Source organism: Eumetopias jubatus, unplaced genomic scaffold (genome assembly GCF_037043125.1).
Source record: "Eumetopias jubatus isolate StellerSeaLion01/CBP00866 unplaced genomic scaffold, mEumJub1_p1.0 scaffold_15, whole genome shotgun sequence".
Lineage (NCBI taxonomy): Eukaryota > Metazoa > Chordata > Mammalia > Carnivora > Otariidae > Eumetopias > Eumetopias jubatus.
In genome coordinates, this window is record NW_028274821.1 from 6759747 (window position 1) to 6773992 (window position 14246).

At 45.6% G+C, this 14246-nt stretch overlaps 1 protein-coding gene across 2 annotated transcripts in view; it reads right to left on the minus strand.

The window, feature by feature from the left end:
* The window catches only part of RCL1 (RNA terminal phosphate cyclase like 1), a 62430-nt gene extending 56811 nt beyond the window's left edge, over window positions 1-5619 (minus strand). The window contains exon 1 of one of the 2 annotated variants that reach the window (XM_028117401.2): window positions 5344-5619. In XM_028117401.2, the coding sequence (XP_027973202.1) occupies window positions 5344-5479 (136 nt within the window). In that variant the 5' untranslated portion in view covers window positions 5480-5619. Of the gene's footprint in view, window positions 1-2521; window positions 2601-5343 lie in introns of those variants that run through there. The other variant, XM_028117402.1, reaches the window with a different exon arrangement.
* Between the last annotated feature and the right edge of the window lie 8627 nt (window positions 5620-14246).

Here is a 14246-nt window from a genome sequence, read left to right on the forward strand (position 1 = left end):
GCTCCTGTTTCAGGACCCTGCAGGACCTGGCCCTATATACCTCATCTGTGTGTGTTCAGCTGTGTCCTTTATAATATCCTTTACAATAAACTGGTGAATATAAGTGTTTCCCTGAGCTTTGTGAGCCATTCTAGCAAATTATCAGACCCAAGGAAGGGACGATGAGAACCCCCGATTTATATAACCAGTTGGTCAGAAGTACAAGTGGCCTGAACTTGCAAATGGGACTTGTCCGAAGTGGGGGCAGTCTTGTGGGACCGAGCCCTTACCGTGTGGGATCTGCTGCTATCTCCATGTAGACAGCGTCAGAATTGAGTTCAATCTGTAGGACATCCAGCTGATTCTCACTGAGAACTGGAGAACTGCTTTGTAGGGGGAAAACCCTGCACATCTGGGAGGGTACTGAGGGTAGAGGAGAAAGTTTTCCCTCACAATTCTCCTTCTAGAAGATGCAATTTATGAACAGCCAGATTTAGCCCCAAAACAGCACATCAGTTTACGAAAAGATGTTTTCCTTTCAAAAGACCTCTAGGTAGCACGTTTCCTCAACACATTTTGAGGAATTCTTCTGATTAAAACTCCACTTGCCCCTCCCTTTTCAGAATCTCATCTGATGAAGCCATGTGCAGCACTCCCCTGGGCCCACATAACTCCTCTCTCCAATTTCACAGGGGAACACTGTGAGGCTTAGTCACGGGACTGGCTCAGGGTCCCGTGTCCTAACCGTTAAACCAGTGCTCCTGCCCAAGTCCATCTTTCCCTATTCCCACTTTAAACAATTATTCTTGTGGAATTCTTTCCATTCTTACCCATAAACTGTGAACTCAACCTAACCCTGCAAGACACAGCCCTCATGAAATCCAGAGCCGGGGGCGCTGTGGACAGCTGCCTTCCGGAACACCGAGGAACAGCCGAGTCCCGCATGCGGTTAAACGGGAGAACAAGCCCTCCGGGCGGGAGCCGGCTGCATCCTCCTTCCAGCTCTGCCACTCAGTAGACTCCAACTTTGCGGTCTACCTCACCTAACTATGCCCTGGCTCTCTACCCGCAGGAACACAGCGGCAGAACAAAGTATTTACTTCCTCCTCACTGAACAGCAAGAGTAGAATGAAACATAGTTGTCTGTGTTTCTCAGAATGAAGCAAAAACTACACATGGGGTTGTGTAATTAGTAAAAATCATTCCAGGATCATCTTTCTTTGGGGTTCAAAATCTTCTCATTATACACAATCCCTCTGCACTGGAAGGAGGCAGTTTTATTTAAGAGATTAGCTTGTCTGCCTGAAGTCACAGAGTTTGACCTGTGTCTCACCCCCTTCTGAATCCCTCTGCAGCTTTCTTGGTCCACACACTGCTATTCCCAACCATTGGAGATATGGGGAAAAGAAAAGAAAAGGCATAATAATTAAGTCTCATATGCCAGGGGTTTCAACATCCACACTATTGACATTTTGGGCAGAAGTAGTCTTTGTGTGAGGAAGTTGTATGGTGCATTGCAGGATGTTTATTGGTATCCCTGGGCTCTACCCACAAGATGCCAGGAGCAGCCTCCCAGTTGTAACCACCAAAAATATCTCCAAAAACTGCCAAATGTCCCCCAGGGGAGCAAAACTGCCTTGTTTGAAAACCACTACATTATACATAATACACACAAATATTTGGAAGACATCACCCAAAAGGAAAACTTTACACGGAAAAGAGAGGACAAAAAGAAGGCATAATTCTCCTTAAATATGTGAAAAGTTTCCATATAGAAGCAGGAACAGGGGCTCCTGGGTGGCTCAGTCGGTTAAGTGTCTGCCTTCGGCTCAGGTCACGATTTCAGGGTCTTGTGATCGAGCTCTCTGCTCAGCGGGGAGTCTGCTTCTCCCTCTCATTCTCCCTCTGTACGCTCGCTCTCTCTCTCTCTCTCAAATAAATAAATAAATAAATCTTTTTAAAAGAAGCAGGAACAGATTTCGGACGCCAGAGAGCAGAACTATACTCGTAGGTAGAAGTTACATAATAATAAAACCAGCTAACATTATTTTTAAAAGATTTATTTATTTTTTAGTTGAGAGAGAGAGTGCACGGGGGGGGGGGGGCGCGGGGGGAGCAAACTCCCTGCTGAGCACAGAGCCAGAGATGCAGGGCTCAGTCTCAGAACCCTGAGATCATGACCTGAGCCGAAATCAAGATTTGGACACTTAAACAAAAGAGCTACCCAGGCGCCCCAAAACCAGCTAACGTTTATTTTTCCTACATGCCTGGCACTGCTCTGTGTACTTTAAGTATTATTTTATTTAATCTTCACAATAACCCAATGACGCTGGTGATGTTGGCCTCACTTTATAGATGAAAAAACTGAGGCTCAGAAACGTTAAAGAATTTGCCTAAGGTCCAAGAGCTAATAGCAAAAGCAGAACCAGGACTCAAACCAAGGTCTAACTCTGAGACCAAGCTCTTAACCACCAAACTACTACAACCACGACAAATTAAGGATTTTACCTCGACATAATAAATAAAGAACTCTTTGACTTACAAGCTGTTCCTTTCACCAACCGTGATTCTGGCAGCCACCATCGTATCTGTCCAGACCAGAAGCAGACCCAGAAAGTCTTCCTTCATAACCCCCAGGGAAGCCTCTGCCCTAACTCCCCTGAGTCCCTTTACAACATTCAGCTCTTCCTACTTGACGTTACTCAAGCTAGTCTCTCAAGCGCTTCCTACTCAGAAAGCTCCTCCAGAAGTGGGGCAACCAGCCTCTCGTGTTTACACTCCCACAAAGCCTTGCACATACTGGGGCTCTGGAACCTTTTTCTGAACCACTGCCCCTGAGGCAAAAGGCCTCCACACCCCCCCACCCTCCAGAGCCCACACCAGGAGGGATGATTAAGCAAGCACCTTTGAGAGATGCAATTTTTATACTTAAGCTGAAGATTTTATTGAATATGCTCTGAGTCTTTACCAATTCTCAGAATCTGAGTCAGAAAAGAGTCAGAAAGGGAGAGATGACTGGTGGCACAGCCTCCTGGCTACATCTTTAATCAAACTACCAAGGACTCACTTGACTATGACCACATAACCCCTGAGGGTTATGAAGGAAGACCTTCTGGGTCTGCTTCTGTTCTGGACAGATGCTGCCAGAATCACGGTTGATCCCAGGGTCCTGGGATGGAGTCCTGCATCAGGCTCCCTGCTTCTCCCTCTGCCTGCAGCTCCCCCTGCTTATGCGTGCCCGCTTGTGCTCTCTCTCTCTGACAAATAAATAAAATCTTTTTAAAAAAATTTCTTCAAGGGAACTAAGATATTTGTGTGTATATACATGCATTCATAGATACACATACACGTATGTATATATACACATATGCATACACACACGTGCATATTTATGTATAGAAATACATGTAGCCCCTGATACACAACCGCTGAGCAAGGAGCCTGAATCAGGGCTCCATTCCAGGACCCTGGGATCATGACCTGAGCCGAAGGCAGACGCTTAACCGACTGAGCCACCCAGTCAGTGGCTTAACCCGACTTCAAGCCCCTCTCTTGAAGAAATTAAGTGAACATCTACAAGATTTCTGAGGACCTGAAACCATCACAAGGAGATCTAAGTCAGGAGCCTCTGTTTTTTCCCTTGGTGTATTAATAAGGTAAGGCAAATAATGCTCCACGCAGTGCTCCCCATAAAATACCAACACATCTGCCAAAGAGCACTACCTCCCCCAAGCAGCGGAGCCTGGCAACCTTTCAGGAAAGTGCCAAGTGGCCAAGCCCTGTTGGAAGAAATGAGAGTTCGTGTGTGTGGCAGTGAAGAAATGTTCACAAACAGTGGATGGCAGGGAGGGGGGGACGCATCCTTCGGAACATTAAATATTAGTCTGGAGGCCACCTGTCAAAAGACAAACACTAAATTGTATCTTACAAGCACTATATTTCCCACAGAAATCCCAGGTTTCCAGGCCAAAGGACTTCTATTGCTATTTAAAAAACAAACGACAAAAAAACCTATGCCCACTGTTCACAGAAGTAGAAGCCTGTCTTACCATATCTAGCTAGTGGCAAATTCTCTAGAGTAAACTGGAGGTAAAGCGGAGAGCTGGCTGAGAATGCCACAAGAGCAGAGCACTCAAGCAACTGCTTTGCCCACGCCGATTCAAAATAAGGACAGATGTTGAGAACCCCTGGCAGAAACCATACTAGGGGTCCCTCCTCAACGTTCTCAGTGTTTCTGAGCAGTAGAGAGAAGAATCATGTACCAACACAAGCCCTTCCCACGGTCACCAGGTATGGAGGGTCTTTCTTTCCTAACGGTCTATCTCCATCAATGACATTGCGTTTTCCCTTTATGTGCAACCAATCACCATTCGAGAGAGGGAGAGACATAACCCTTCAGAACATGCAGACAGATGATGAAATGGGCGGGCCAACTAGTACAGAAGTCGGTGCAAAAGTAAACACTTCAACAGGACCGACATAGCTTCCAAGACCAACCACAAACCCTCTCCTTCAATTTGCAGATAGGTTTTCCCTTTTTCCTTTGAGTGAATCTCCCAATCTGAGATAACCATGCACATAAATGCATGTGTCCTATTCCCGGGTACCAGTTGAAAATCGGCACCACTTAACTTGATGTGAGTTTAAACAAGCCCTGTTTTTTCATCAATCCACCTCTGTCGGGCAAAAAAGTAGTTTAGCGCTTGTCATCAAATCTGACTGAAGTCAAGGCAATTAGGCCCGTGAGTTAAAAAAAAAAATCACAAAGCTTCTGTCCTGCGCACATCCCAGTTACAGCTAAAAACAAACACAGAATTTTAATTTTTTCTTTAATCCACACCCAAGGAGAGGTGTGAGGGCAGCTGAGAAATCATGGCGACAGGGACAGCCGATGTCCGCGGGGGCAGCTGCTTCTGAGACGTGTTTTGGGCCAGGGCACGGAACCAAACTGGTACTTTTCTCTCCAAATCTCTCTCCATCTTATATCTGCCCAATCACCACATTTCGGTCCAGCAAACTGCCTTTATCCTTTGAGAGGCTCACAGGGTGAGCAAGAGGGACTTAAGGCAGGCGAGGGGGCGATGCCCGGGATTTGTTGCAACACGTAGTGCTGGAAAACGTGTAGCTGTTTACTAGCAGCGCCCCGAGACGCCAGCGCAGCGCGCAGCTGAGCACACCGCTCGGGCCCGACCCCGCCTCCCCCCCCGCCAGTCCAGGCGCGCTCGGGTGCGGGGGCGACGCAGCGCTCGGCCTCCCCGACGCGCCCGAGAGACGCGCAGGCTCCCCGCGCGCCGCCCCCAGGGCATCGGCGCCGCACCCCCGTGGCCCCCGCGTCCACCCCGCGCGCTGCCCGACCCGAGTTACCTCGGAGGCCCGGGTTGTCGTCTCTGGCCCGAATCTTTCGGATTTTGACGGGGCGCCCACTCAGGGTGGACAGGACCAGTCGCTGGCGCAAGAAGTTGCAGCCAGCGTAGCTGAGGGAGTGCGCCTGTGTCGCCATGTGCGCGCCCTCCGCAAAGGGGCGGGCGGCCCGGGCGCGGCGACTTCGGACGGGCGCGGGGGTCGCGACCCCGGCGGCGGCGGCGACAGCGGCGGTGGCGACCCGGGCTCTCTCCCGTAGCCCCGCAGCCCCCGGCGCGTCCACGTGGTTTGGAACAGGAAGACGGAGAGACGAGACACCGGGTCAGAGGGGAGAGGGGCGGAGTCGGTGGCTGTCTCCCCGCCTCCCCACCCGACCGGGGGCGGCTCCCGCGCCGGGTCTCGCCGCTATTGGCCCGCTCGGGATCAGGGCGGTGCCCCTGAGGCGCCGCCATTGGCCCGCGCTGGAGCTGGGCGGTGCCCGGGCCGCGCTGCCATTGGCCCGCGCTGGAGTAGGGCGGTGCTCGGGCCCCGGCAACAGTGCGCGGCGGGAGGGAGCGCGTGCCGGGGGCGGCCTGGGAGCCAAGCGCGGGAGCTCCCCTTCGTCGGTAGTGTCCGTGCGTTCACTCCACCGGTGTGCGGGCCGGGGAGGCAACGGGCTGGGGTTGGGTGCCTACTACATGCCCGGTACTTAGCCTCAGTACTTAAGGCAAACCCTGGATGTAGATGGTATTATCTCCCCTGCCTTTTTCCTGATAGAGGAGAAGATGGGATTAGCGCGCTTACCCTGTCGTGAACTCGGCGCTGAGCGCGCAGCCGGCGCACTCCTCTCGCTCCCAGCTGTAACCCTGCGTGGTGCTCCCTTACACGTGAGGAAAGACGCGAGGAACATTGCAAAGGTGGCCGTGGCCCCATGCCTGGGGACCGGAGTCTTGCGATACCAGGCCATTGCTTACTTTATTATGAGACACCAAGATTTGCCCCTTTCACATCGGTCCCTTTACATGCACAACGCTTCTTGCCAAGTCAGTTCCTCCCATCCCGCGTGGCTCAAAATGGGTAGTTGTAATAACTTCACACATAGACACACAGACTCTGCTTTTCCCTCTTTGCTGTCTTTTAATCCTGCACACCAGAATCTTCCCAAAGATTGGGTTATGTCGCTCCTCTGCTCAAAAACCTTAAGAGATGCGCAGACATCTATCAATTGACTACAGATTTATGAATCCAATATCGTAGTAACATGGGTTTGCAACCGTCCTTGGATAATGTCACCAGATGGTGAGTTCCACAACATTTGGGGGGTAAGGGGCAGTGATCTGCAAGGGTTGGACCTTGAGTAAGATTAGCCAAGGTAGCAAGCCTTGTGTAAATAAGACTGTTATGAGGAACCACCGGGGAAGTCTGCACTCCCATAGGGTGACAGGTTATTAACCCTGAAGTCCATTGAGGGGGGGTGGGTAATCCACTAATATTACTGCCATTTCTTAAGACTGTCTTTCAGGAAATTGGCCGTGTCTCCTGATGTGAGTATTTTCTGGACCTCAGGGCCTCCCTTCAATCCTGCAGTGGTGGGTTCCAAAGTAAGAACACGCACCATCACGCCAGGAGTGGATTTCTTTGTGTATCATCTCATTTCAATTACTCAGCTACCTATATTCTGTAGCAAACCCCATGGGTGCCCTGTTCATATCCCTTAAGCTCTTAACCATTTTCCAATGCAAACCTGTTAATTTTCCTCCAGCAGCACCTGTATCTCTTTGTCTGAGGGTTTTTCCCACTTGTCTAGATCTCAGCAGACCAAAGGTGCTGAGGAATTAATGTTCCCCAGAGTCTTCAACCAATGGGAGTTGATGTATAAATATCCCAGCTCCTCAACCCTTGGATGAGATAGCTCTGTAACATAGATTCTATAGTGTTTCCCCAGGTTTCCCTGGAGGTTTTAAGCTCCAGTTGCCCACAGTGGTAACTTGCTTGATTAACTTTTACCAGCTTCCTTCTTTCCCTGTACACGTCTCAGCTCCCTTCTATTTCCTGGGATTAACTCCTAAATAAACTACTTTCACTCAAATTATTGCCTCAGAGTCTTCTTCTGGGCAACCCCAAAATAAGTCCTGATTTTTAAAATTTGAGAACTGAGGTTCAGAGAAAATAAATGACCTGCTTAAAGTGGCATAGCTAATAAATGACAACCAAAATAGAAACTCCGTCTTCTTATCTGTCTCTCTCCCTCTCCTACTTTGCCTCCCTCTCCCTCTCTCTTAAGTCCTATATCTTTGGAACCTTGAATCTCCAATAAAAAGCCTGGCTACCATGAAGCTGCCATGCCAGAGAAACCGCACAGAGAGTCGACCATTCCAGCTGACAGCTCGCATTAATCATAGACAAGGGGGTGATGGAGCCTTCAGGTGATTCCAGTCCCCAGCCAGCCTCTGATCAGTTTTTGGAGCCACTCTGGCTGACACCATTGGGAGCACAGATAAACTGTCCTCGCTGAGCCCTGCCCAAACTGTATGTTCCTGAGCTACATAAATGATTGTTACAGTTTTCATCTAAGGGTTTGGGGGTAGTTTGTTACACAGTAACAAATAACTAAAACTACATATCCCTGAATTCCCTTCCTTGCATAACTCTAGGTGTGCAAACCTCAAGAAACATCTTGCATGAGATTTGGAAGACAAAAGTGAAGTCACAGCCACATTGTTTATGTTTGAAAGGTCGCTGCAGGGTTCCAGGCTCTCTTGCAGCTCACATACTTATGTGATACTGATCTTGCCTCTTGGGCTGGAGCAATAGTTGGGCCCATAGCTCCTTGGGTTCTCACCTGATCCTGCTTTAGCAACTCCAACTGCTGGGCCCTCGGTGGCTCAGTCGGCGAGGCGTCTGCCTTCGGCTCAGGTCATGATCCCAGGGTCCTGGGATCAAGCCCCGCATTGGGCTCCCTGCTCAGTGGAGAGCCTGCTTCTCCCTTTCCCACTCCCCCTGCTTGTGTTCCCTCTCTTGTTGTGTCTCTCTCTGTCAAATAAATAAATAAAATTAAAAAAAAGATTTGAAAGATACATGGATAGCCTAAATCAATAAATTCAGAATTGTCTAAACCAGTGGTTCTCAAACCTTAGCATGTGTCAGAACTGCCTGGAGGGCATGTTAAAACATAGATTGCTAAGGTGAAAAGCTGAGAGCTTTTTCTCTTAAGCTTAAGAACAAGACAAGGATGTCCACTCTCAAAACTTTTACTCAGCATCATGTACTGGAAGTGTTAGCCACAACAATCAGATGAGAAAAAGAAATAAAAGGCAATTGAGTTGGTAAGGAAGAAGTAAAACTTACTATTTGTGGATGACGTGACACTATATATAGAAAATCCTAAAGACTCCACCAAAAAACTATTAGGAGTTATAAATTAATTCAGTAAAGTTGAGTCTCTCTCTACATACACTAATAATAAAGCAGTAGAAAGAGAAATTTAAAAAATAATCCTATTTATAATTATAACCATCCCCAAAAAAACCTAGGAATAAACTTAACCAAGGAAGTGAAAGACCTGTACTCTGAAAACTATAAGACGTTGATAAGAGAAATTGAAGACAACATGAACAATGGAAAGATATGCCATGCTCGTGGATTAGAAGAATTAATGTTGTTAAAATGTCCCTATGACCCAAAGCAATCTACAGATTCAATACAGCCCCTATCAAAATACCAACAGCATTTTTCACAGCACTAGAACAAAGAATTCTAAAATTTATATGGAACCACAAAAGACCTCAAATAGCCAACAATCTTGAGAAAGAACAAAGCTGGAGGAATCACAATCCCAGATTTCAAGATACACTACAAAGCTAAAGTAATCAAAACAGTATGGTGCTGCCACAGAAACAGACATATAGATCAATGGACTCTAATAGAGAGTCCAGAAGTAAACTCATTCCTACATGGCCAATTAATCTAAGACAAAGGAAGCAAAAATATACAATGAGGAAAAGACGGTCTCTTCAACGAATGGTGTTGGGAAAACTGGACAGCTACATGCAAAAGAATGAATCTGGATCACTTTCTTACACCATATACAAAAATAAACTGAAAAAGAATTAAAGACCTAAAGAAAAAAAAAGAAAGAATTAAAGACCTAAATGTGAGACCTGAAACCATAAAACTCCTAGAGGAAAACATAGGTCATAACCTCTTGGACATTGGCCTTAGCAATATTTTTCTAGATATGTCTCCTCAAGCAAGGGAAACAAAAGCAAAAATAAACTATTAGGACTATGCCAAAATAAAAGGATTTTGCACAGCAAAGGAAACTATCAATAAAACAAAAAGGCAATCTAGTGAATGGGAGAAGATATTTGCAAATGATATATCCAATAAGGGGTTAATATCCAAAATATATAAAGAATGTACACAACTCAACACCAAAAAAATGAATGATCCAATTAAAAAATGGCCAAAAGATCTAAATAGACATTTTTCCAAAGAAGACATACAGATGGCCAACAGACACAAGAAAAGATGCTCAAAATTACTAATCACCAAGGAAATGCAAATCAAAACCACAATGACATACTACCTTACACCTGTCAGAATAGCTAAAATAAAAAAAGACAAGAAATAACAAGTGTTGGCGAGGATGTGGAGAAAAAGGAATCTTCAAACACTGGTGGTAGGAATGTAAATTGGTGTGAACACTTTGGGAAATAGTACGGAGGTTCCTCAAAAACCACAAAACAGAAATACTAGATGATCCAGTAATTCCACTACTGGATAGCCACCTCCCAAAAAACACAAAGCACTAATTCAAAAAGATATGTGCACCCCTATGTTTATTGCAGCATTATTTACAATAGCCAAGATATGGAAGCACTGTAAAGGTCCATCAATAGATGAATGGATAAAGAAGATATGGTATATACACACAATGGACTATTTCCCATAAAAAAGAATGAGATCTTGCCATTTGCAACACCTTGGATGGACCTAGAGGGTATTATGCTGAGTGAAACAAGTCAAACAGAGAAACGACAAATGCTATATGATTTCACTTAGGTGTGGAATCTAAAAAACAAAACAAAGGAAAACACAAAACAGAAATAGACTCATAGATACAGAGAGCAAACTGGTGGTTGCCAGAAGGGAGGGAATTGGGGGGATAGGAAAAATGGGTGAAAGGGAGAAAGAGGTACAGACTTCCAGTTATGGAATGAGTAAGTAATGGGAATGAAAGGTAAGTGTAGGGAGTGTAGTCAATGATATTATAATCGGGTTGTATGGTGACGCATGGCAGCTACACTTGTAGTAAGCACAGCATAATGTGTAGACTCGTCGAATCACTATGTTGTACACTTGAAACTACTGTAACATTGTGTGTCAATTTCACTTAAAACACACACACACACACACACACACACACACACACACACACACACACAGATTGTTGGGCCTCATCCCCAAAGTTTCTTCAATACATTTGGAATAAGCCTAAGAATTGACATTTCTACCAACTTCTGAGGTGGTGTTGATGCTTCTGGCTTAAGAAACACACTTTGAGAAGCTTAAAAAAACAAACAAAAGACGTATGGGATACCTTCTAGTGTACCAACCTACACATAATGGGAGTTGCCGAAGAAGAGAAGAAAGAGAAAGGGGCGGAAAGAATATTTGAAAAATACAGTGAGCAAATCTTTCCAAATTTAATGAAATACATAAATCTACACATCCAAGTTGTTAAAGTCCCCCACATAGAAGTTGAGCCTATGGATGAGAACCCCATCCTGGCTGACACCTTGATTACAACCTGGTATGACCCTGAAGCACAGAACCCAGCTAGGCCATGCCTGAACTCCTGCCCCCACAGAAATGGTGAGATAATAAGTATGTGTTCAAGGGGCACCTGGGTGGCTGAGGCGGTTAAGTGTCCACCTTTGGCTCAGGACTTGATCCCAGTGTCCTGGGATCGAGCCCATGTGGGGCTCCCTCCTCAGCGGGGAGTCTGCTTCTTCCTCTGCCTCTGCTCCTTCCTGCCCTGCTCCTGTTCACGCTCTCTCTCTCTCTCTCTCTCTCAAATATATAAATCTTAAAAAAAAAAAAAAAAGTATGTGTTCAAGCCACTACGTGTGTGGCTATTTGTTATCCAGCTACAGAAAATTAATATACTGGGTTTCAAACCCAGGTCTGTCTGGCTCCCTCATTCTTTGCTCTTTGTCCCTTTCCTGATTAGTTAAACGTATTGTGAAAGGTGTTAACCGAGGAGTTGGTAGAGATTACAGACTTACAGAGTTCCAAGAAGCTCACAGGTCATTAGTCCAGGCATAGGTCTGCTTGACCTATGACAAGCAGATTCCCCTCTCCCAAGGGAACACCTAAGAAGATTGGTGGCCTGAGTCCCACTAACATTGAGATGATCACTAGGGATAACTATAAGTAGTGCTTTTAAAGATTTTTTATGATTCTTGGAGACCCATTGATTGTGATCTTTAATCTTTGTTTTCCTATAATTGTTAGCAGTAAAAACACTGGTAAAATTTGAAAACATCTGTGTGCTTGTTTCAGAGCCTTTGGGACAGGGTGGGGTGAGGAACTTGAGTTTTGTTTCACAGACAACCATCATCATTGACTGTGAAAGTGACAGTGACCAAAAGTGAAGTGACCGAGTTTTATCACCTGCTCATAAACACTCAGAGCAGAATTTTCAAGGCACCCATTGCCAATCTTGAAGCCATATCATAATTATGAAATGTTATGATTTATAATTTTGAAACTTCAAATGTGAATTGAAGCCTAATACACAAAGGTAACATTGTTACATAAACAATACAGCCCTGATTTTCTAGGACTGTTGAAGGTTCTCATATTTCATTTCACTATCTCTGTCAAATCACACTCGTCACTCATCAAATCACATGTTCCAATATTTGATTCAGAACCAACTGCATTACAATTTTTCACTGTTATAAAAATACTTAAGCATAAAAAAGGAACTTATTGATCCATGAAAAGTCAAAGCGTACCCAAATGTCCACTGCACTGACAAATGGATGAACTATCCATACAGTGGGATATTAGCAATAAAAAGGAATGAAGCACTCTACGTGCTATATCATGGATGAGTCTTGAAAACATTATGCTAGGGCGCCTGGGTGGCTCAGTTGGTTAAGCGACTGCCTTCAGCTCAGGTCATGATCCTGGAGTCCCGGGATCGAGTCCCATGTCGGGCTCCTTGCTCAGCAGGGAGTCTGCTTCTCTCTCTGACCCTCTTCCCTCTCGTGCTCTCTATCTCTCATTCCCTCTCTCAAATAAATAAATAAAATCTTTGAAAAAAAAAGAAAACATTATGCTAAGTGAAAAAAGCCATGTATCCAAAAAAAAAAAAAAAATCCACCTATTGTATGGTTCCATTTATATGTGGAGTGTCCCAAACAGGCAAATCTGTAGAGACCACAAGTAGATTAGGTGAAAACAAAGGTGGTCATTGGAGGTGGGTGGGGGGACAGGGTCACTGGGTGATGGACATTAAGGAGGGCACTTGATGTAATGAGCCCTGGGTGTTGTATGCAACTGATGAATCACTAAACTCTACCTCTGAAACTAATAATACACTATATGTTAATTAATTGAATTAAAAATTAAAAAAAGATTGTCATTGGAAAGTCCAGACTCATGTTCCACCAGCTTAGCAAATCCAGAGCCAAGAAGATACCTCTTTCCTGACGGCACCAGCAAATCTGGAGTAGAGGTCTCACTGTGTCACGTACCCATTTCTGAACCAGTCACAGTAGTCTGGGGGAATATATGCTCCGATTGGCCAAACCTGGGACACAGGCTCATGTCCTTTGAGGAGAAAGTCTTGCCAGTGCCTCTTAGACTACAGGAATGGAGCACAAGAGGAGTGGCTCCCCTCAGGAAAACAACAGCGCTGTTATCACAAGAGATAACAGATGCGAGATGGGCAAAAACAGTCCGTGGCCACCTCACCAAGCCTACCAAAGAGTCTCATCAACCTAGAATCTTCATGAATTAGTGGAGTTAAAACTTCTTAAGATGTGGAAATCTTTCCAAGTCAGTTCAATTCCATGAACATTTATCTTAACACCTACCAGCGTGCTAGGGGTGCCTATGCCAGGAAAGGTACAAGGATACAGGTGAGAGACTGAGAACGCAGAGGTGAGTGAGACTCAGACCCTCTTCTCATGTTCATAGCCTGATATAGGGGTTCTTGAGCTTTGTTGTACAAAACAGTTTCACCTTGGGGATCTTATTAAAGATCCATATTTCTGGCCCACAGTGTAAGATTTTCTGGTTTGGGAGGGGTGGAGTTGGCTCTAGAAATGTCTTCAACCATGCACCTGAGGTGATTATGCTGCATGAGGTCCAGGGACTACTCTTTATGGGATTCTCTGATATGATGGAGAAGAAAGACATGCAAAAAAGAAGGGACAGGGGCGCCTGGGTGGCTCAGTCGTTAAGCGTCTGCCTTCTGCTCAGGTCATGATCCCAGGGTCCTGGGATCGAGCCTCGCATCGGGCTCCCTGCTCCGCGGGAAGCCAGCTTCTCCCTCTCCCACTCTCCTTGCTTGTGTTCCCTCTCTCGCTGTCTCTCTCTCTGTCAAATAAATAAATAAAATCTTAAAAAAAAAAAAAAAGAAGGGACAGTACATCAGAGAGTTGCCACAGGACTAGGGTGAATGCCTGAGAGGCAGGGAGGAAGCAGTGTCCTTGTTTAGCTTATATTATGCAAACAAGATATGGTTTCCTATAAAGGAACTATGGGATTACATCCAGCCTACTGTGAATGTTTCTGATTATGATGAGCCTGGGGATGTTTGGAAGATGAGAAACTAAGAGTTGGCTTTTGTTCATTTGCTTGTAACAACCCTGTATATTTGCTCTCCTTTAATTCCAGTGAGAATTTTT